A 24,767-nucleotide genomic window follows, 5' to 3' on the forward strand; every position below is an offset into this window, starting at 1 on the left:
ACAATATAAAATTTTGTTTTTGAAACATGGCCAAGTGTGGCCACTGGCCACTTTTCAAATTAGGCTGCTTGGTGTGACCATTTTGTTGAATTGACTATAACATCAGTTTTTTGAATTGTATGCTTAAATTTAAAGAATTGTACAGATACTTTTCGTCTTAATTATTTTGATATTAGCCTACTGTATTTCTCAACACATTTAATTCTGAATAGATTTTAATAAAGACTGGACTAATAAAGACCGTATTTTCTCTGAGAAAAAATGAGGCGAGAAAAGTTGGAATCATTGTTGCCGTATATTGCTAAATCAACTATTATTGCCTGTACAGTAGGCTATATATTAATGAGTGATACAATCGAACATTCATTCATTTTCTTGAAAACAAATTCAACGACCACTTTCAAGAATTTGCTATAAATGTAAAAGACTTATTGCTATTCACTTCTTTCTGCTTGAACCCTGATGAGATTCCAGATCACCTGCAGCTAATTAAGATTCTCTCCGAAGCAGACAGCAACATCTTTTCCTCGTGTTTATTTACCAGCAGCTGGATAAAAACAAACTTCCAGAAATTAGGGCTGTTCGAAACGAACTTTTTCACGTCGAAACGAAACGAAATCCTTCTTAAAGATTTTTACTCCAAAACGAGACAAATCAAGATAAATAATTTTAGGTCGAAAGGAAATATTTTACAGCTAGCAGGCCATTGCTTTAGAGTTTAGAAGTCAACAGAAAATTTTAAACAATCTTTTTGCAAAAAAAGTGTAGCATTAAGAAAAGAGGTTGACAGCCAACATCCTGTCTCCGCCAAGCAGAACAAAACACTGGATTGCAGAAACGGAAACAAGCAAAAAAAGACATAGCTTGGCAACAACACTACTGTACATTTAACATTATAAAAACAAAAAACAATAAGCGAAAGTTTTCGGCTAGTCATACATCCCTTTTCAAGCTTATCAGAAAAATATTTTTTGAAAGAAATATTAAAGAATCATACAGTATCACAGCAAAAATATGGTCAAATCTAAACATTTGACAAACTTGCTTAACTAGCTCTTACCAAATGATAACTGAAAAGTTACGAAGGACAACGGGTCAAAAATTTGAGAGGTAAAATTAATTAATTGTTCAGAAAAGGACTCAAGCAGATTACGCAAGATGGACAGAAGCACAACACGAGATAGTGGCACAAACAAAGAAAAAATACGAAAAGCACACGAAAATTCTATCAAAAACTGTTAAAATATAGGAGGCTCCGCCTGCAATAATTGTCTGTTGAGCCCTGCGTTGAAAGATTTGATGATCAATGCCTCGTAAATCTTGGTGTCGAACTCGGACAAACACTTACGAACAATTTCGAAGGACTCCAATGAGGGTGTATTGCTTGAGCACGATTGACATTTTCTAATATGATCTGTAATTGTTTTTATTAAAATTATCTAAATTCAATTGCTTCCCTACTCTCCTCTTTTATTGAATTTTTCCGTCTTGTGCTTCTTGTATTTTTTCTTTGTTGGTGGCACTGTCTCTTATTGTGCTTATGTCCATCTTACGTAATCTGCTTGAGTCCTTTTCTGAAAAACTTTATCTTTCAAATACATGACCCGTTGTGCTGAGTAATTTTGCTGTTATCATTTAGTGTGAGCTGATTAAGCAAGTTTGTCAAACGTTTAGATTTGGCCATATTTTTGCTGTGGTACTGCATGATTCTTAAGCATTTTCTTTAAAAAAAATTTTCTTATAGGCTTGAGAAGGGCTTTTTTTTTTTTTTTTTTTTGCGCAACGCTCAGAGTTCAAGATGGATACCACTACATCTTGCAGGTTCACAAACTTTCCATACAAAATGGATTTGTTTCCTGTCTCATCATTAGTGCGTCCGCTCCGGGAGCCGTCCACACACCCAAACACTCAGCAGGCACACCATACTTACATGGAAGATACCTACCAGGGAGGCGAGGGACTTACTCCGACCGAAGGGACCCACCGCGGTAGATGGTAATCTGTGGATGTAAATGTTTGGTTAGTGGCTGCCTCAAGCTGATCTGCCTGTCTCGACTTTCCTCTTGCTGATGTTGGAGCAGACTAGGAGATGGCGGGTCAAGCATAGAGAACTAGCGCGTTTTGGTAGAGAGTTAATTTTAATTTTATTTGAGTTTGTTTGTGTGTGTGTGTATCTTCTTGTTGCCTGCTTGAAGAAGGGCACCTGTTTGTAGAAAACGGGCCACTGCAGTCTGACATCTCATTTGGCGGAGATGCCAGAGAGGAGCGGCCAGAGGGAGGGTAGCTTTCGCTGACCCCAGAGTCATCTTGGAATGGGCCGCTGCAATCCTGTTATCCCATGGCGAGTGGGACAACGGAGAGGGACGGTTAAAGATCTTTCGCTGCAATCACTCTTCCGGCATCAGGCCGTTGCAGATGAGTGAAAGAGACGGGTTAAAGGTGGGTTGTTACGCCCTTGGCTGTCTAATCTTCTTCAAAGATGATCTACGACCGTACTGTGCTAGTGAGATCCACCGCTGCAATCAGTCATCCCTACCACCGAGGACGACTGAGAGGGCGGTTGAAGAGTGGATCTCGACTGGTTCTTCTTTCTTCTGACCGTAGGAGGAGGTTTAGAAGGAGTAGAAATGTCAGATGACAAAGGAATGTTATGTTTTTGTGTTATGTCTTTGGTTTTTGTCATGATCACCCACAGGGCTTGAATGGTGGACCGTTTTGTGTCCTGTATGTATGTGTCGCCTATGTCCAGAGATATCTTCTTTTGGATGATGGTGTGCTTGGCGACATTCATCATGGTCAAAAGAATCGGGTTGTTCTTCTGTCCGTCAGGGATTTGGTTGTAGAGGATCATGTCCTTTGTTATTTCCATGTCTTCTTTGGTTAGGTCAAGATATTGTTGTTTCAGGCGTTCCCATATTCCTAGCGCAAAGGAGCACTTGGTGAGGACGTGGGCCACATTGTCTTCTGGTTTTCTGCAGAATTTGCAGTTTGTTATTCTGTCGGAATGTATTGATCTATTAAAATCTCCCCATTTGTATCCTCCATGTGCAATCCGAAAGGACATGGAGGATAGGTGAGGTGGAAGGAGGAATTTGATTCCCTTGTTTTTCAAGAGGATCTCATTCCAAGAAATCTTCTTTCCGTTTTGATCAATCTTGTCAATTTTCTTTTCATTTTGCGTTTTCAGATTGATGTAGATGTTTTTGTAGGAAGTATTTTCCCAGTCGTGTTTCAAGCCTTTGAGGTTACAAAAGGACTTGAAGATGTCCGCGTACATTTCGTTTGGAATTGGTGCATGCGGAATGCTGTTGGAGAACAGATGAGGATTAATGTGTCTCATTCTGTAGCTCAAATTGAACATGGCCCATTCGTGCCAGATTTCGGTGGCGTCTTCTAGTGAGAAGAGGTGTCGAATTCTGTCTATGCGACTAGTTTGGAATTTTGATTGGATGTCCACCATGTTGATGCCTCCATCTTTGACAGGAGGAAATGTCTTGCTTCTCTGGAGCTGTTCAAATGGCGACGGATGCCAGAGGAAGCCGAATAAGATTTTGTTGAGTTCTTTGATGTGTTGTTGTGTTGGCATCAGGACTCTACTCAGATGCAGAGTGACGGGTACCAAGAGAGTGTTAATGATGGAGATCTTTCCATAGAGGGAGAGTCTTCGTGGTTTGTGGATGTTGGCGATTGTTTGAGTTTTCTTGATGGCGGTCTGCCAGTTCATCTTGTCAAGTTCTGTTTTGTTTGTGCCTAGCCAGATGCCCAGGATCTTGACGTTGTTCAAGATCGCAGCTTCTGGAAAGAGTTGCTGAGCTCTTTGGGCCAGGTCAGGTTTGGACGCCAGGATCTGGGTCTTTCCCTGGTTCACTTTCTGGCCGGACATCGTCTGGTAGATGGCTAGTTCTCTGTTGACCTCTTTGAGAGATGGAATGTCTCTTGTGATGAATGTAGTGTCGTCCGCATATTGCTGGATTTTGATTGTCAGCTTGGAAAAGCGAAAACCGTTGATCAGATGGTTTTTCTCTATGCGACGAGTCAACACGTCGGCACAGATTATGAAATAGAGCATGCTGAGGGGACAACCCTGTCGAATGCCCCTTTTAACGTTGATTCGTTTCGTTAAGGCTCCATTGATTTCTATTTTGCTTTTTGTTTTGTTGTAAACTAATGACAGGTAATTCATCATTATTGGTTTTACTCCGAGTTTCTTCAAGATTCCATGGAGGAAGGAGTGACTAACTCTATCGAAAGCTTTTTCAAAGTCAGTTATCATGACGTACAAGTCCCTGTGTTGTGTTTGAGAAGCTTCCAGGGCAGCTTGTATATTCATTGTAACATGCTCTATTCTGCGGTTTGGTAGTCCACATTTCTGATTCGGACAAATCAGGTTTGTGATCATGGGTGTGAGCCTGTTGGAGAGGATTTTGCTCAAGATCTTGTAGTCTGTGTTGAGCAGAGAGATCGGTCTCCAATTTTTGAGCTTTTCTTTTTCACCTTTTTTAAAGATTAACTTCACTTTTGCTTCTCGCATTGAGGGAGTCATTGTTTTTCTCAAGTAGCAATTTGTAAGCATCTCTAGAATGTCGTGTTTCAGGAAATGCCAGCATTTTTGGTAGAATAATGAGCCGAGACCATCTGATCCAGGTGCAGAATCCTTGTTAAGAGAATCGATGGCGGTTTTTACTTCTTTTAGACTGATCAGCTGTTCCGCTTGTTCAGCTGCGTCTTCCTCAATTTTGGCCTCTCCAAGAATGTTTAAATAGTTGTTTTGTTCTTGAGAGTTTATGTTGTCTTTTACACCCCATAGGGAGTGGTAGAAGCTGTGTACTTCTTTGAGAATGTCTTCTTTCTTGGTGAGAGTTGTCTTGTTTGCGTCGTGTATCTCAGTGATAGAGCTGCTTTTACAATTTTGTTCCTCTGCTTTGAAGAAGCTTTTAGATGGCTCTTCATCGCTGGTTGGGATAGTTCTGGATCTGATTTGCGATCCGACTGATTTATAATCGTAGAAGTTGTTGATTTTCTCCAAGAATTCCGGGCGACGATCTTCCAGGACGTGGTTTGGACGAGCGTCCAGAGTGAGGAGCATATTTTTCGCCTGATTGTAATCTTCTCTACGCTTGAGTGCGACATCTTGCGAGAGTTCGATCAGTCGATTTTTCAACATTTTCTTGCCTTGATCCCAGCTTATAAGCATGTCTGGTGGTTCTATTTGTGGTACGTTTATAGTCCAATTTTCCCAAGCCGTTTCGAGCTCTGTTATGACGTGAGCATATTCTAATATGCTGTTATTGATTTTGTATGAATATTCACCCCATTTGATGTGTTGTTGATATTGGAGATGAATTATTGGTAATGTGCAGTGGTCTGATGATGTGAAATATTCATGTTTAATGTTATGATAATTGTCAAGTGTATGTTCATTTATGTATATTCTATCTATCCTGGTCTTACTGTTGTGGTTTTGGCGCGTGAACAGTCTTTTGTATGGATGTTCTTGTCTGAATATGTCTATCAGTTGGTTATGACGTATTAATGTTCTAAGTGCTGTTTTATCCGGTGTAGTGAAGTAAAATTGCGGCTTAGCAGTGTCTAACGGATCAAGTATCACGTTAAAATCACCAAGTAAGACCACATGTTGATGTTCATATTCCAGCATAGCCTCGGAGAGCAGTTCAAAACATGACTTTCTCTCTCCGCTGCTCTGCGGAAGGTATGCATTGAATATGTTTATGTTATTTTTACCGCATTTGATGTTGAGGTGATGTATTCGATTTTGTACTATGGTGTGATGTGTGATTTCGGACTTGTCGTGTATGTCCTTTTTTACGATGAACATTGTCCCTGCATAGAAGGGGGTTCTATCAGGTTCTATGTTGGTGTATGTTGTGTAATTGTTATGTTGTGCCCACGTCTCAAGTTGATCGGTGGGGATTCTGTGTGTTTCTTGTATTGCCAGTACAGAGAGTCTGTGAGATGTTAAGAAGTTTTTGACATCTCGCAATTTCTTGGATATTCCGTTGATGTTCATTGAGCCAACTTTGAGGTTGCCCAGTCCGGCGTCCGAATCGTCACTCTGTATGATTAGCTGAAAATGTTAGCTTATTGTTTTTATAATGTGAAATGTTGTGTTGTTGCTGAATTATGTCTGTTTGTGGTTCCAAAAAGTTACCTCTCTGCCCAATTGTATGGAAACAACCAAGTTTGGTAAAAAGGCCGGGAGGTTCGAAACGACTTTGTTAGTGATGTCCGGGTAAGCAGGTGTCAGATTTTGGGAAGTTTTTTTTTAAATTAAAAAAACTTCTACTCAATGCAAAAACGATGCAGTTGTTTACAAACTAAAAAAATAATAGGCACAGTCAACGGAAGTTATAAAAGCGTGCAAAGAAGGCAATGGAATTCCTGATCGTTGCTCTGAGAAAGAGCAGGTCACAAACCCTTGATGTGTTCAAGAATGCTCGATTTGGTACCACAATGTTACTAGAAGCAGACCACAAACGTTCGCTTGTGGAGGAAGTGGCTGCTATAGCCAACAAAATCTGTGCCAATTTAGCCTCCATTGGAAAGTAAATTTGAAAAGTTTGGAAAGTAACTTTCTACCTTTGTAATGGACACTCGTTTGTTGGTATCCACTCGTGTTTTTAAAAGCGTTGAAATTTGCTTTCGAAATCGCCTGCTGGCACTTTTTCTCAACAACTTTTTTCTTTCCTTTTCTCTTCTAAAAATCCCCAGCCTGCAGCAATTGTTTCATTCGTTTCCGTTTGTTGAACTTCGCTGTATTCGTCCGATAGATATCCTTTAACCATGTGATGCAGTCATAGACTCCTTTATTTCAGGACTGGAACTCCCCATGTTCGTGGTTTGTAACTTGAGTCTAAAGGATTAACTTGAGTCCTGGGATAAAATTACTTCTACAAAAGCTAGAGACACAATCTTGGAATCCATATTAAAGTTTTTGAGGATGGCAAGTTTAATGATGTTTCTTTCAGCACCATCTGAGGTCAATATCAAGGTCAAAATATTACAATTTAAGGTCAAACTATTAAATTTTTTTCATTTTTTTGTAAAACTCGTAACTCGTCTAACTCGTAAAGCAAAATTATTTGAAAGAAATCTGTGACGAAACATGATGTTGTCTGCACCTACTGCATCTATTAGTTGATATCGATCATCGTTTACTAAGGTACATTTTGTTTGTTTCTCTTTCAGAAGCTGCATATCTGGTGATTTCGTAGGGTCTTTGTGTTATTTTCTGCTTTGGTGGCAATATGCCATGCTGTTAGTTGCTTGTTGCAGAGGCAACTATGAGAGGACAGGACACCCTATGCAAAGGTCATATCCTTCCTAAAAGATCCTGAGGAGAAGGAGAGATGGATATTGGTAATGCCACATGAGAAAGAAAGCTTAAGGCGCTTGAAGGAGATATATGCTTGTGAGAAACATTTCAACACTGAATTGGTGTCAGTTAGGGGCGGCAAACGACCAAAAGAACCGACTTCAATATTTCCTGGAGTACCAAAATCACCTTTGTTTTTTGTTTGTTTGTTTAAAACCTTTAAAGCAGGCAACATCAGCCCGACCCCCAACACCACCGTCTACGGCAGAAGCAAGAGCTGAAAAGGTGCAGGCAGCTGAAGAGGCTGCGGACAAGATCCAAGATTTTGACCACTTTTGTGCTCAAATCAGCTCCTATTTCGCTAGCTTTATTGCTACAAAAGACCAGCAAAACCTGTGCCTATCAAAAACTGATGTCTCACACAAGAGCTCACATCTTTAAAAGTGTTCACAACAACTGGATTACTTGATATCCAGACACTCTCATTCGTCGTAAATGGAGTGATATTCAGAAGGTTTATGAGATTGACCTGGTTATTCCTATTCGCTCAACGAAGCTGACACACACCGCTGTTTTCCCCAAGCCCCTTCAACGTCAGAGCGTATCATTGGTAGCCTATGTCAAGTGTTCAATGACAACAATGTCGCTACCTTTAAGACTTTCAAGGATTCACTGGGCATCAGTGAAGGTACCATCATTTTCACCCAGATAATAAGTAAGTGGTTCAAAAGGATGAATGTGGAAGATTGTTTCGCAGCTATCCATCTACACGACGAATCCAGACAGCCTTGGACAGCAGACTCTACAAGTTTCATTAGGTTGGAGTAGACCTGCCAAATTATATCTACCTGCGCATGGCAAGGAGGTCGTGGTCGTTAGCTAAAGCTAACTCAGCAAACTTCAGAAGCCTCCGCTGTGTCAACACGTAATAACGTGGTTGCTGCCAAATTATTTCTGCCGGATAAAGACTTTGACTATGTTCTTTCTGCTATATTCGCCGATGAAGCATTGGAAAAAAACTTTGGCCTAGCCAGGCAAAGGAGAAGTGGAAACTTCTACATTAACGTAGTTGAAACTATGGCTACAAGTAAAATTGTAAATTTGCAAACACTAATTAAGCATTACATTATATTTAAAGGTAGTTCTCGTGTGATTGGAAGCTCCAAGAATTGTACAACTTTCACAAAACCAGATGAACGAAGTGAACTCATTGACGAGATTATTCCTCAAAACACTCAGGAACTTTTAGGATCTGATGATGCCCTAAGCATAAAGTCGTTTATTTGGCCGGATACTTTGTTTGTAAATATGGCAATAGCACTACTATAGTAATCATTGATGATAAAGATGATAATGAGATGTCATCCGAGTTTCTACATAATTTTAATAGAGGCGGACTAAGTGTGCCTACTATGTCAACTGTCGTTTTTGTATACAATGATTGTGATTTGCATGGCAAGACTGAAATGCGTTGTCGGTTTCTTTTTGCTGAACTGTTATCCTGAGATGCACATTTAGCTAGTAATAATGCTGCTTGTACTAAGCTTACTTTAGCTAACATTCTATTGAAAGCTTACGTCCTCATTGTAAGTGACAAAGAAAAGTCTTTTGGTTGCCTCAGGAGGCAAAAAAAGCGTTCCAACTAGTGATAGACATTGTCTATTATGTTTATCATGGTGTCGTATTGTCATGTATTGTCACTTTGTGTATTATATTGTAATCATAGACTTCTTTATAATAGCCATAGTGTTGAAACATACATATGATGTTGAGATAATAGCATGTTTCGTTAAAGACATCTTTAAAATAGTTTTGCTTTACGACTTGGACGCAAAAATGACCAAAATTCAGTAATTTGGCCCTATTCGGACTGACGGCTGGACGGGGGTCCGTCCATACCTAAAACTTTCATCGATTACATAAAAGCTACTGACTCAAATTAACTGAAGCTTTATGACTTTTCCTGAAAATTATTCATCTTTGGTTTCGTAAAAAAATCATTAATCATCATTTTATTTTTTGTCATTAACGCGTCCGGGACGAAAAAGATGCTAACTACAAAAATCGATATAGACCTACCAGTACATCAATGAAAGGGAAAAGGTGGTAAAACCTTGAAAGATTTAAAACGTGCTTGAATGGAAAATCATGTAGTAGCAATATATGTCAGTAGTTAGCACGGCCACAAAACTCAAAAAACAAAAAGCAAACAATAAAACGAAACAAAAACAAAGGGAAGCACACATGTAGTAATGAATGACAGCCTATAATGAAAAGTATTGTGGATTAATAAAATTATATTTTTGTGTAGTATAATTTTTTAGTTATCAGCAGTATTTGACACCCTACTCACAAAATTGTCTACAAACTAGCAAAACATTCATCAGCGGGAAATTGAATAGGGATTAAGAGGGATTAACTCCACCGCTGGATTTTGTGTTAGCAGTTATCGGAAGAAAGTAGGTCATGTCAAGAAAGTATGACTGGACCGTGCGTGCCTTTAACGAAGAGATTATCGATTTCAAGGAGATTATGGGGAGACATCAGACAAATTTTAAAAAATTGACTACTTTTAGCAAAAAAGCAATAGCAAAAAAAATGGTAGAGTATGTGTGTCCACTTCAAATTTTAACCAACTTGTCAATAATTTTTCTCTAACGTTGCGAAAAAAGCAACGTCGTAACGTTTTTATATCAAAAGTAATTATTAAATGAAAGTGTGAATGGAGTAAGTCCACACGTCAGGCCATTAGATGCCAAAAATAGTTTGGTCTGAATAGGGTTAACCTTATAATATACTTTTTGACCTTGAAAAATGACCTCAGATGGTATTGAAAGTAACACTATTGAACTCGCCATTCTGAAATGGCTTGGACTTCGAAATGTAACGAAACAAAATTCTTCACTCAGAAATTATTTGAAAGCGAAACGAAGCGAAACTACTGTAAGATAGGCAATTTCGCTTTGCAACGAAACGAACGAACAGTCCTACCAGAAATGCAAAAGTTTGCAAAGAAAATGTTGAGCTTGTTCGGTTCAACATGTATGAGTAGACGTTCTCGGTTATAACTTGAACTATAACCGCTTGAGATTAAACCTGGGCGACTCCCACCTACGCGATATTCTTCGCCTGTCTATCACTAACCTCGAACCAAACTTAACCTGGGTATAGAAATCAAGACGTCAGTTTTATCTTTGACATTAACTCAGCTGTGTTTCACAAAGCTCTGGATGTGTTAATTTCTGATGGTAAAGTAAATAACTTGTTCAACTTCACTTATATCTCGTGGTATGTAGCCTACAGTAGGTTATATTGTATTTTAACGTATATTGATGTATCTTAACACAAATATAGTTGTTATTATCTGAATCCTTAACAGCCTGTTTCACCTACACGAATCATCAGAAGTTCTTATTCAAATAGATTTGTTTTTAAATAAGAACGTCTGATGATCCGTGTAGTTGAAACAGGCTGTTTAGGATTCAGATAGTAACAACTATATTTGAATTAATTGGGTCTGCTTTGCTTTTTTGCTTAGCATTGAGCACTTTTTGTAGTATTAATAGTTTTCATTGTTTTGATGTATTTTAACATATATTGAAGAAAGCATCAATCAGGGATATCTAGAGAAGGGGATATGAAGGCTCGCAGCGATTGCCTTATTCTCGTGACACTACCAGGGCGGTAGTTTGTAGTGCTTTAAACATGTGGTTATTTTTAAAATCGTAGAAATTTTTGTAGTGCAGCTGGTACAATGAGCTACAGTAAACAGTTAGGGAAATGTTACGTAGAGCATATTTAAAGAATACTTGTTTACAAAGACAGTTAGAAGTTACCAGTAAAGCTGTTTTTCTTAACAAAGCCTTTGTAGAAGGCTAGATGTAAAGCAAGTATATGGGTAGTTGAATTAAGAAGCAACCATGAGCATGCTGTGAATATCCAGGCCTGATGCTAATAGCACAGTGCAGGTTATCATAGCAAGATTTATTAAACTACTATCGGTGCCAATTGTTATTTTACGATAAACACAGATTATTTACGATAAACAAAAGCCCTTCTATTGTCAGACGTAATAAAAGCCTTCGTATCCCCTTCTTTAGATATCCCTGGCATCAATTAACATTAATTTACAAAATTTGCAATAAACTCGACGAAATGGCCTGCAGAAAATTTAGCAACTCAGATCTACATTATCTGCATTAACATGGAAAACAAATGTTTTTACAAAAGATAAACGAACAAGAATAATTTGTTGCCTACTGCACAGTCCAGGTATAGAATTGCCTGGTATGATAAATGGGTGTTATCCCAAAAAATATTTATAATTCCCTTCAAGAAAATCTTGCGTAGCCTACACCATTGTTTATGACTCATGAGTCGTTACATAACTTATTGATATTTTTGTAGATTGCATTCGGAAGAATGCCCAACGGAATCTTCTCCTTTCTTGTGAAAAAAGACGAACCATTTTGTTTTCACCTACTACAACTTTTGAACTCTGAAGTAGTAAGGTTTATTGTGCCCATGAAGTGCTGCCTTTGTTCAATTGTGGGTTTGAATTAAATGTAATAAACAGCTACCACATTTTACAACAGTATCAAATAATAATAAACTCAATATAGTGGTAGGCTAATAGTATGCGATGTGAAATTATCTCACGGAATGTAACCATACGTTATGTATAAGCATGTTGATGAAGTTCCGAAGTTTCAAATTGATTGTGTTTACTAACTACCTAGAGTTTTGGCATCGAGTCTTCTGGTTAGTTTAGTTTGTTTCAAAATTTTTAAACATGTTTCAAATAGTTTAGGGCTTTAGGCCATCAAAAGTTTGACATGGGCTACCCATTTGCAATACCGAAGACATTCTGCTTTACTATCATGCATTCTTATGACCCTACATGTGCACACTAATTATTAAATAAATGGTTTCTTAACTTTTCGCTATTGGTAATGAACTTCTATGTTGTGTATTTATCCCATGTAATTTATAGGTTACTCACTATCGTTGCGCGAACACTTTATTTCTGTATAAAAGCTGTACATAGTCCTTGTTTTGTATGATCAGTCAGTTCCTCAACTAGTTTGTTTTTATGATGATTGTTAGGTTCAGTCGTCCCCGCATTGCTTTAACAATAGGCACTCCAGTTGTTTCAGGAACGAGGAGATGACTGATTTTTTCAACTAATTCATATACAGTTCTTGTTTGAACTATCCGGTTTGGTGGCCGTGCCTAATTACATTTATCTATGCTTATGTCTTAGTTTAGAACTAGATCTACGCATGCACGTTTTAAAGGTGAACTGCAACGAAAATATATGGCTTTTGTATACGTAGATCTTATTGAAATAAAACGTTTATCAATATTTTTTACCTTGGAATTACTTTAAAAAAAGATTTTGATTTCAACAATTCTGACTGGTGAAAACACTTCATGACGTATTTGACGAAGGACGCTGGATCCAGGTCCACTATTTTGCGTACAAACAAACGAAGGAAGTCGCACAGGTTATGGATACAGTGAACAATTTTGTGCTTGGAGAGTTTTTACGGTCTTGAAATAGTAGTTTTTTTGTATGACTCTGGTTGCTCTAACGAGGGAAACGTCAAAGAGTACAATTTCATAGTTTACTTCTGCATTACCAAGATCGGCTGAAAAGATAGATCTCAGCAATGAAACGCAAAAACCCACCTATTAACAAGCAATGTCGTGTGTGCACTACTGTGCAGCGACCATTTTGTGGCCAGCGATCACCAAAGTGATCTATGTTGTTAAAAGTTATCTGTATAACGTTATCTATGTTAACAAAAGGGAACGTTGCGAAAAATGCCGTTACATCTCACTATGCTTCTAATGCATGTTGACAGCCGGACAACAATTGTTGTCTCTACACAAAAAAAAACACAGTGCACTTTGCTTGTTTGAACTTATCAGAACAATCTGGGCTTCTGCGGTTTTCAAAGCAGTTCCCAGCTATATAAGTTTTTAAAAAAAATTGGGATTATTGTTCAAAAAGTGCCAAGCCATCATGCTGCTCACCAGTCGATAACATTACTAGATCATATACAGTGTCCATGATCACAGTGACGACCACATGCAATGGACACCATTCCTACACATGGCCGATCCCACCCAGTGGTGCAGTGGTTCCCAACCATTTTCATCCGGTGGACCCTTTTAGTCAATATTCAAATCCAAATGCCCCCCCTATAAATTGAGTTTGTTAAAAACTCGTTTACATTAATATTTTAATCTAAGTCTTATAAAATGAAATTTCACTAGCAATAAGCTTTTTAGCCTGTAATATTCCTTTTCATAATAAAATAATTCAATTAATGAAGAACGTTGCTGAAAAGTATTTTATCCAAAGAAAAAGACCAAAAATGACATAAAAGACCAGCTGAAAGTCTCCCTCAGCCATGCAAACATTGATCTAGATTCGTGGGAACAACTTGCCAGTGACAGATCACTCTGGAGAAAAAGAAGTAGGGAATGCACGGAAATTTTCGAAAAAAAACAACATACAAAAAGCCCATGAAAAACAAAGCATTAGAAAAGCTAAAACTACCACGTCCGACACCCTCCATACAATGTGATTTTTACCCACGTCTTTTCCCTCATGGACTGGGCTTCCAAAGCCACATACGACATCACCATTCAAAGCCAAAATCGACTTGAAGACGAAACCAATGCTTGGGCACGAGCTGGAGTCAACGACATTCAAAATATAAGAGTCAATGCATTTAACAGTCTGTGTGATGCTTGTGACTTTTTTGTTTCGACAACTCATGAATATGGTGGAAGCGTAGGCTACTGGAAAGAGCATAACGAATATTATATTCTCCACGTCTAATCTGCTTCTCTGTTTTGTTTTCACCTGTAAGATTCATCTGTAAGTTTTGTTTTCATCTGTAAGAGTTGAAAAACCTGATTTGCATAGATAAGTGGACGCAAACAGAAGGATACTTTGAATAGGTTTCTCTGCCACTTTGGGATAGGAATTACACATTAATGGCCAAAATCCAGTAATTGATTTTTTTTCTCTGAATAAGTTTCTTGCGCAAGAATCCATCTTGAGTTTTACAAATTCATTCTGCAATTTATCGAGAAGCTTTTCCATCAACAATATGAATGAATTTGGTAATAAATCAAGCTCATCGTCATAAATTTCAGAAAAATATCGAATTAATTCCAGCTCTAATGCTGTGAGATATTGCAAAATCAATTCTTTTTCCAACTCTGGAAGAACTTGTTCCTTGCCGTCAACAACCGGCACCGATGATAATTCTTTAAATATGGTGACATGTTCAATTGTTTATTCTAATTTCTAACTTTTCTCTTTCAATTATCGAGCTTGCTGGTGAAAGCTTCTAAAGCATCTTTAAATGCTGAGCGGTACTGGCATCTGCTCCTGGAAGGACCATCCAAGCCAGCCTGGTTGAGAGGTAGAGGCCAGACAAAACGTAGTCCCCCCGCGATCAGGACAGCAGAGCCTTCTAGTAGGCTACCTTAAGACAATCTCCTAATGACAGTGACATAAATCAATTACTCTCCTCCATCTTGCCTTGAGCCAGCATGGAAGCAGTGCAGTTTGTAAATTCACATGGTATCAATATGTCAATAGCTCATGGATACAACCCATGTTGATGCGAAATCTGCTTCAAACAGAGATGGCAATCGAATAGCCTATATATCGTGTATTGGTGTTTTTCCCTTGCATTTTCAGATTTTGTTTATTCAATGGACCAAACATATCCACCAAATAAGCAAGGAATCTAATCCATTTGTCATCATTCAGCAATGAAACAAATTCCAATTTTATTTAAAGGTTAAAAAAATAATTTAAGCTCGTCTCTGAGCTCAAACACTAGCTTGGTTATGTTTCCTCTTGAAAGCCATCGAGTATTTGCATGAAAACAAAGTAGGCCTACGTGATGGTTTGCATCCATGTCAGTGCACAGTTGCTTAAATAATAATCGGTAGTCAAGGGCTTTTCCTTAATGCTCTAAAGCTCTGGTCTTGGCCAACTTACTAGGCTTAAAAAGGTTTGCAATCCTAAAACCAATTCCCCCTTGAAAAATTGCAAAATTCCCCCCTAGTAGGGAATTCCCCCCCGGTTGGGAACCACTGCAGTAGTGCATCGAACCCCAGTGGGAAATGTTTCCGTAACTGCCTCCACCCTGCACACAGGCAACACTTAAACCACACTAGCGGAAATTTCAAACTGCTTAAAGCTCCAAATATCTCCTAAAGCTCCTAAAGCTCCAAGTTCGCCTTTCCTTATGATGTGACACAAGAACTTCAGCTGCCGCATTTCTAAAGATCTCATTATTTGCTGCTCCCGGCCCATCTGTTAGAGAACTGCTCTGTTGGTTTAAAAAGCTGCCCATGTAATTTTAAAATTCTTCGGTAAAACCACATTTCTGCAGCTTCAAGCTTTTTTCGGGTTTTTGCCGTTAGCGTCCAGGTTTCACATCCGTACATCAAAATTGACCAAACAAAGCATTCTATCAAACAAATTTTTAAGGTTTTGGAAAGCTTTCGGTCTTTAAAGATTTTTGCCATGGTGTTGAAACTTAACTTTGATAATGCAATGCATCGTCTAATTTATTCTTCACATCCGGTGCTTGGATTCACTATTGAGCCCAAATAATTGAATTTTTGAATCTGTTCCATTTTGTTATTATTGCAGTACACGCAAATTGTTGGTTTAGGAAGACGTTTTGTGATTGCCAGAGTTTTGGTTTTGTTAATATTTATTTTTAGTCCATATTTTTCACTAGATATTTGAACTGCATCTAGTAAAATTTGCAAACAACATTGTGACGTTGCAAGCAAGACTGGGTCATCTGCATATCGACTGTTATTTATAAGTTTTCCGTTTATATTAATTCCTTCATCAATTTCTTCCAGTTCACTAAGGATGAGTTCACTGTATAAATTGAAGAGATCTGGGATCATGACACAGCCCTGTCAAACACCTCTTGATGTTTCCATCCATTCAGTGATTCCATCAGGAAGCATGACAGCTGCTTGTTGTATAGATTGTGTATCATACGGAAATCTTTATCATCAATCCCAGTTCGTTTTAGTGATGAAAGAAGCTGGAAATGGCGTACTTTATCGAAAGCTTTCTGATAATCTATGAAACACAGAAATACATCTTGTTGGTGTTGAATTGAACGTTCGCACAGCATACGAACTACAAAAATTACATCTCTGGTTCCTCTGTCAAGCATGAATCCGTATTGACAAGCAGATATTTCCGGTAAAATCTTTCTTCGTATTCTTTGGAGGACAATTTTCAAGAGCTGTTTTAATGTGTGTGACATTAGACTTATCGTTCTGTGATTTCCACATTCAAGTGTATTTGTTTTTTTCGGAAGAGGAATAAAAAGAGATTTCAGCATATCCTTAGATAATTCACCACTTTCACAAATGGTATTAATGAGATTCCACAACAATTTTATTCCATCTTCTTTCAAGGCAATCAACATTTCTACCACAATTTCATCTGGGCCTGCTGCCTTGCCGGTTTTTGAAGGATCTAAAGTCCACTGTACTTCTTCCTTTAATATTAGTGGTCTAGTTTCACAATTAATCATATTATTATGAATATCCTCTCTGTCATCTTGAAAAAGGGTAGTAATGTATTCTTCCCAACGTTTCTTCACATCTTTCGGTTCATAGAGAATTTTGCCATCAAAGCATCGAAAGCACTTCGAGGTTAATTACAGGACCGGTTTTAGATATTAAGCGTATTTCCTTGAACAGTTCCTTCGGGCTGATGTCTTTGAGTCTTTCATTTTTTTCACAGTTGTCTTTTAACCATCGTTCTTTTGCGGATGTGCACTTTTCTTGAATAAATTGATGAATTTTGTTATATTTTTCTCGGTTTATTTTTGACTGTCTTCTTTCTGACATAAGAATTTTTTTATTTCTTCTATCATCCAGTTAGGCTGTTTAGTTCGTCTGATTTCTTTTGGTATAACTTTATCTGCTGCTGTTAGAGTACTTGTTTTGAGATTGTCCCGCTGATTATCTACTGTTTCTTTCTTTTGGTTAGCTGGAAGATTATCCAGGACACCATGTCAAAAATCTGTTCTTATTACAAGGTCTTACAGAGCAACTAACAAATATTTCGGTTTGCATTTCGGTTGTTTTAGAGTGTTTAAAAGAATTTTATTTGTTGCAATTACAGGGTTATGATCATTGTTTGCATCAGCACCTGGATGGGCTTTTGCATTAAAAATGGAAGACCTATATCTTTCATTTATCATGATGTAGTCAATTTGATTTCTTGATCGATCACCGGGACTTCTCCAAGTATATCGACGCCGATGGTGTGCCGCAAACCATGTGTTCATAACAGCAAGCTTTTTTCCTTCACACCAGCTCACCGCGATCGTTTTGTGATCCAAGGCCGTGAGGTCCAACAGTTTTTCCATGTTTGTTGCAGTCAACTTTAGCATTCAAGTCACCCATCACAATATTCACTTCCTGTGATTTACATTCTTTGTACAATTTATCCAATGAGTTGTAGAAATCACCAATTTCCGAGTCATCTGCATCCGTTGTTGGTGCATAAGCAACAATCAGATTGACATTGAAAGGACCAGCTTTCAGTTTTAAGAGAACAAACGAACAGATTTAGGCCAACTACCCAATACTGATTTAGAAAGTTATTTGTCAATAATCGCAGAAACACCTCTTTGATGTTCATTACCTCCAGACTATATAATTGTTTCATCATCTTTCATAAATTGACCAGTTTTTGTCAATCTTACTTCGCATAGACTTAAGCAGTTCATTCTCATTCTGTCCATTTCTAGCATAATATTGTCCAGTTTTCCTTGTTGGTAAAGTATTCGTACATTCCATATGGCAATTCTTTGAGTTCGTTGTAGGAATGTTTTTGCATTAATTACAATTGTTGAATGACGATCGAACGAACCCTGCAATTGAGGATTCCGACTAACGGCCGAGGGACTCTGGTTTCTAGAAGTCGGAGACCCATTAATGCCGTTTCTCGTAGTTTTTGTTAAACTTTTGCATCATTGTAGACTTGGCCATAGTACTGATGTAGGTAGGCCAGTTCCTTTCTGCACCACCTCTGCGTTTAGTCAGCCGTGTTTAGTTCACTGCTTCTTCCAACCGCACCACGAGAAGGTACACAGATGACTTGGTTCCAAGAACGCTCACGTAACGACCTCAGAAACACTACTATCAGGCATTACAAGAAATAGATTTGACCAGTGCATCATAATTTGCACATGTCTGATGTAGCCTTATCTAGATTTACATAGTCTAATAAATAATCTAATAAAAAATTCTTCAGAATAAATACCTGTACATATATATTTATAAATTTTGAATAGACAAAAGTACTGTTTAATCTTGAGTCTAGGTCAATTTCCATTGGCAACAAGTGCCTTCCTTTAAAATAACCAGTGCCTAATATTCCGTTCCTGGCAGAAAAGTTACCAACTGACCAGCCTTTTAAGAACCTATGTTTTGGTCTTCTGCTGAGGAAGCCAAAATTCAATTTCTTAGTAATTTGAAAACTCACATCATCTTTTAACTAGCCTACTTGTTGGCCTAGTCATGCTACCAGTACCTTTCTGCATGCTTTCTGTCTATATGACTCAACTTGGTGCTGCAAGCATTCTGAGCTACGGTATGTTCTGAGGAAAACGTGCACATGGAGTATCATATTTTAATTAAAATTACACAGTGAAGGCCTAAAAGGAACGTTTAGCACTTCTGTAACACAGTGTCTTCTTTCTAGCGTTATTCCCTCTCATTTAGCGGCCCAAACTCACCTAACAAACACTGCAACCATTCAATTCGCCAATTTTCTACAGGTTTTGTCTAGTGTTTATGCTGAGTCAGCAAAACGTATTAACCACCGACAGAGGGCGTACGTGCCAAGTTTAAACGGCAAGAGTCGTAGTCAGTTGGCGAACTAGGTATATTTATTAACTATGGTTGAACAAAGTTTGCTACCCACGCAACCTCTACCACTAAGATCAACAGTCAAAGCTGCTGCAGAAGCACGTAACAAACTTGCTGATAAGCTTAGTGCTTTCATAAGAGCAGACACTATCAAAGATTTTATGAATTTGAAAAGTAGCCTACTATCAAAACTCACAGCTTTAGTGGAATTGAATTACGCGTTAACGTTTTAGACAGTAAAATATTTATACAGTCCACGCAGTTATTACCGGTAACAGGTATAGCCTATTTACTTATGTTTTAAAGATTACTGAAAACTTGTCGTTTGAAGCTTTTCATCATGGAATGAATTGCACCGTATCCACTCTTTCTCACAACCGAATATGTAGCTTTACTCGATTCTCCCAAATTGATGAAGCTATTCGTTACTTGCACAATCTTGAGCAATCCACAAAAGAACACATCATACAGGAACAAATTGCTTCAATGGGTGCAAAAAGTGTTGGAGAAAGGAAATACTCAAATGAAATCTTAGTTTGTGGATTTGAGTATTTTGCACTCTCTCGAACCACATACCACAGATTGCGTCAAGATTTTCAGCTTTTAGGAATACGAACTTTGGCTTCATTAACATCAGCTGTAAAAAATTTAAAAGACTTTTCCTTATTCACTGCTGTCTTTTCTAGTTTAACAGATAGGCAGAAAACTTGTGTTTTAATCTTGGATGAAATTTATGTGAAGTCTATGTTGCAATATCATGGAGGTACAGTTTTTGGAAAAGCGGTTAATAACCTAAAGAAGTTAGCCAATACTGTGTTAATTTTTATGGTGGTATGCTTGTTTGGTGGACCAAAATTTCTCTGCAAGATGTTACCTGTGAAGGGACTGACAGCCACTTTTCTGTATGAACAAACCAATTTATTACTTGCTGTTCCCGACAATTATTCACCAAATCAAACGTCATATAAAACCGTTATGGTCTACTTAACCTAGCTGGCATCTTACGTCATGAAAATTGCTAAAAAATGTCCAAATATTGCACCATCGGTCGTAAGACCTGATGAAATATTGCATTAGCCGCTTGAACACCTGTTTGAATGACTTCATAATTGTCTTTCATTATTGCGTCACAGTTACTGTCTACGTGCATTTGAGATATTGCAAATCATTCTGTTATTCGTAAAATTGTTTGTTGGAAGTCAGTCGCATATTTAACTGTTTGCTTGGTGCTTGCTAGCTGGACAAATTTTCCGTCTTTTATCTAAGTAATCTGTTCTGTAGTGACAAGTTTTAGTGGTGTACGGCGTTGCATCCAATTTCGACAGCTTTGAAGCTATTTTTACAAAAATACAATTTTGAAAAGACGTTTCGAAGGAGTGTTTCTTTTTCGGTCATTACATACAGACGAACGGATCCGGGAACTTTATGTTACAATTTTCCCACGAAGAGATTATGGTTTACCGCTGTGACCATAAAAAATAAAAGACGACTCTCTGGCTAGTGTTTGTACGGAAGCACAGGCAAGACATAAAAATAAAAGACGGGGGCTTGTCAGTTGGTAGGCCAAGAAGAAATTAAAGCAAAATAATAAAAGAAGATCTTGTTGGTTGGTAGTCTACACAGAAGCAAAGAAAATTAAAGACATTTCTTCTCAGTTGGTACTGAAGAACTTTAAGCTAAAAAGTAAAGGCGTTTCTTTGTTGGTTCTGAAGAAAAAACAACATTGACGTTCATTTGAAGAAAAAAGATTAAAGACAATCGATCTGTGCTTAAAGATTCAAGTGAACGAATCCAAGCAAGTTTTGTGGAACTTTTGGACTTCATTCATATACCCGTACAGCTACGGTATCGTGCATTTAAATTCTTTTTGTATTTTACGGTTTTTGCAGTTAAGTTTTTTATAACTTAATTTTGTGTGTTTGTGTAACTTAATTTTTTAATTGTTAAATTTAGCCCCAACATTTAATATGTCTACACTCGGTGGCGACAGGGACTCGGCCGGCGTAGACTCGACTGAGTTTACGCCTGATGATGTTCTTTGCGGTCGGGCAGGACATTCTGGGGAGGGACCCAGTAACGATGAGGCTAAGTTAGTTCGAGAGGCCCGGCATCTTAGAAGGGATATTTTGACTCAAATTGGGGAACTTTCTGTAGCGCTAGGTTCTTTGAGGGATAAGCAGGAACTGTTAATTTTTACATCTAAGTTCTCTACTTTGGAAGAGGATTTACGGCATTTCCATGCTCTTTTGACTAAAATTTTTAACTCTGCAATCTTGGCAGAACTTCGTGATAGGGTAGACCCCGAATTTAACTCGTTAAAAAATAACTTTGAACAAAAAGTAAGTGAGCTCTCAGATATGTTGGATGCTGACATACATCCTGAGGATAGCGCCTCAAATGTAAGCACTAGGATGTCTACGAGTTCGTCTCGGATAGTGGCACAAATTAACCTACAGCTAACACGAGAGGAGCCCAAGATACAAGCTGAGGCCAAAGCAAGAGCTGCTGAGGCCATGGCGAGAGCTGAGGCCATAAGAGCTGAGGCTGCCGCGAGAGCTGCTGAGGCCGTACGAGCAGAGGCCGCTGCGAGAGCTGAGGCCGAAGCGAGAGCTGCTGAGGCCGCCGCGAGAGCAGAAGCGAGAGCTGCTGAGTTCGCACTCAAAGACGCTCAGTTGAGGGCTGAACAACGTAAAGAGGTAGTTTTAGCTGAATATCGATCAGAGTTGGGCTCCCGGCGTAGTTATAAGAAGGGCTCTTCTAGCCATTCCAGAAATGAACATCAATCGCAGTTTAATTTACATAACCTTTTCCAGACGCCTGTTCAATCTGTAAGTGGACCAGTGCAATCCACACGTTTTCTAGCTGTTTCAGGAGGTCTCGGGGCCGCGGCTAAGGATCTTCCGAAGGCTGTAGAGCCAAGGCCTGCGAATTATAGCCGAACTCCTCCCCCAGAGCGTGCAGGTCACGGGGCCGCCATTAGCAGTAATGCTTTGCCCCCTTCACAGTTTTCTGCGCCGCTAGTTTTTGATCGCCCAGCTACACGTAATTTGCGTGATTGTGAGAGGCGTAACTCGTCTCCTGATTTTAACGTTTGTGAGGATCGTGATCGAGCTGTGCATGTGACTGAGCCCCCTCAGCCCCTTAAGGGATATAGCTTGTCTTCTCCCGCTAAATCGAGTTCTCAACAACAGGATTGCTTTTTTGAATACCAAAATAGTAGGACGTTTTTCGACAAGGCGGCCTTGATTGGTTACGATGGTAATAATATGCCATTTATCTTCTTTAAAAATCGTATTACGGCCTTAATGGCAGCTTCGCCTTTTAAAGGAACTCATTTGACTTTGTTACAAGCAGCTTGTGTTAGAACAGCTGCGCAAACGATTGCTAATTTGGTTTCCGACACTCCTGGCTTGTCAGAAGAAGACAGGATAGAAATGTCGTTAGCTCGCTTGTCCCAGCGTTTTGGGGTTCGTGGAGGTCTTTTCGCCGAACCGGAAATTAGAAAGTATCGCTATGGTAGCAAATTGACTTCGACCTCTTGCAGTGATCTGAAAGAGTTTAAAGATGAATTGTCGCAGTGTCTGCTTTACGCGCAAGCTTATGGTCAGCGTGACAAATTGGAAGGACGTTTTGTTTTGGATTTGGCTAAGCGACTCCCGTTTGACGTTAAGCAGCGTTATCTTGACTTTTTAGGTGATCAGTATGGTGGTACTGATGAGCCTACTTTTCAGAGTTTGTTTGAATTTGTAGCACGGGAGGAAACGCGCAAGTCGACTGATTTTAGCATTATGCTAATGGGCAATTCTGGTGAGTCGCAGCATTTTAAAAAGTTTGGCAAAGGAAAATTGCCTTCTTGTCCGGTTAGGCAGACGTCGGTAAAACCCCATGATAATGTGATTTCAGGGAGTTCGCAGTACTCGACTGCTGTTGGCGCACCGCGCGGTGGTGTGGCCAGACGTAGTGACATACCGGCATGTTTTTATTGTTCGCCACGTGGTCAAGTTGAATATCATTTTTTGTCTAATTGTAAAGAATTTTTGCGCTTGACACCTAAAGATCGGAGAGATGTCATTGTGAAAGCTGGCAAATGCTTGAATTGTTTGCGCCAGCATATGGTTAGGGATTGCGTTCATGCAAACAACTGTCGTCAGTGTGGCCCTAACAACGATAGGAAACACTATTTTCTTCTGCATGATTATTATGTGACGTCACGTGATTCTCTGGATTCGGTCGGTAAAGATGATGCTTGTGCCAGAGTTCCTGTGCGTAATGTTAAGATTGGAAATGTTAAAGAAGCCTTTAACCGCATTACTGCTGCTCGTGTTTTGAATCCAATGACTGGCAAATCTAAGTTGGTGTATTGTCAGCATGATCCTGGTTCGCAGTTGACTTTTGTTTCGAGTGATTTGGTGTGCGAACTTGGCCTTAAACCGTATGACAAAGCGTCGTTTAAAATGGATACTCTGGCTGGTCAGAAACCTACTTGTGCTGACCTTGTTAAACTCAACATTCAGTCGTTAGAGACGAATGAACTGTTTTGTGATATAACTTCGGTGGTTAACCCAGCTTGGGCTGACGATGTTAAAACTTTACCACATAAGCAGGATTTAAGTAGTTTCCGTCATTTTCATGACGTGAATATGTTTCATTTGAATTATTGTAGTACTGTAGATGTACTGATTGGAAACGACAACGCTTATTTGATGTGTGCTAAAGAAGAGCGTGTTGGTGAGAATCGTAGTGAACCACATGCTTTGCTCACTCCTCTCGGTTGGTTGGCTTGTGGTGGTAAGTCACCCTTAGATGAAAGCGTTGCTAACGTGTGCAGAGTGCAAACGTCTTCAGAGTCGGATGTCATCTCTAGATTTCAGCGTAAAATTGAGTCTCGTGATATGGAAATAGCAGACCTGAATAAAGTCATTCAGGATTTGACCTTGCAAAATGAAACCTGTGAACTGTCTCGCAATGACATTTTGGCTAGAGAACTTGTTGAACCGAATATTGAGTTGAAAGATGGTCGATTTGAGATACCTGTACCGTTGAAGGAAGATATTGATTTACCTAACAATTTTGTGTTGGCGTCAGATAGAGCTGCTGCTTTAAGGAAGAAGGCTTTAAAACAACCTGAACTTTGTGATTTCCTTACCGACACCATGAAAGATCTTAAATCTAATGGTTATATTGAGCGTGCTGGTGAAGCAGAAAATCTAAAGGGATTTGAATGGTATTTACCATACTTTGTGACGTCACAATTAAAAAAGCGTATTGTTTACGATGGCAAGTCTGAATTTCGAGGAACTTGTGTTAATGATGTAATGTTTTCGTGTCCTGATTTGTTAAACCCTCTGGCAGATCTCTTGGCCAGATTTCGGCTTAGTGGATTTGGTTTCGTGGCTGATATGACTAAGTACTTTTTTCACATTTTGGACTCTTCAATACGTAAGCCCAATTTTATTGAATTGCTTACGTACACAGGCAG

The 24,767-nt window shown here is 38.9% G+C and overlaps 1 protein-coding gene across 1 annotated transcript in view; it reads left to right on the forward strand.

Moving 5' to 3' along the window:
- LOC145774664 (transmembrane protein 45B-like) overlaps positions 1-12,695 on the forward strand; it is a 112,688-nt gene extending 99,993 nt beyond the window's left edge. The window contains exon 7 of the mRNA XM_082585958.1: positions 11,741-12,695. Coding sequence (XP_082442084.1) covers positions 11,741-11,786 — 46 coding nt within the window. The 3' untranslated portion in view covers positions 11,787-12,695. The remainder of the gene's footprint in view (positions 1-11,740) is intronic.
- Positions 12,696-24,767: the final 12,072 nt, after the last annotated feature.

The sequence above is a fragment of the Aplidium turbinatum genome, chromosome 7 (genome assembly GCF_918807975.1).
Source record: "Aplidium turbinatum chromosome 7, kaAplTurb1.1, whole genome shotgun sequence".
Classification (NCBI taxonomy): Eukaryota; Metazoa; Chordata; class Ascidiacea; order Aplousobranchia; family Polyclinidae; genus Aplidium; species Aplidium turbinatum.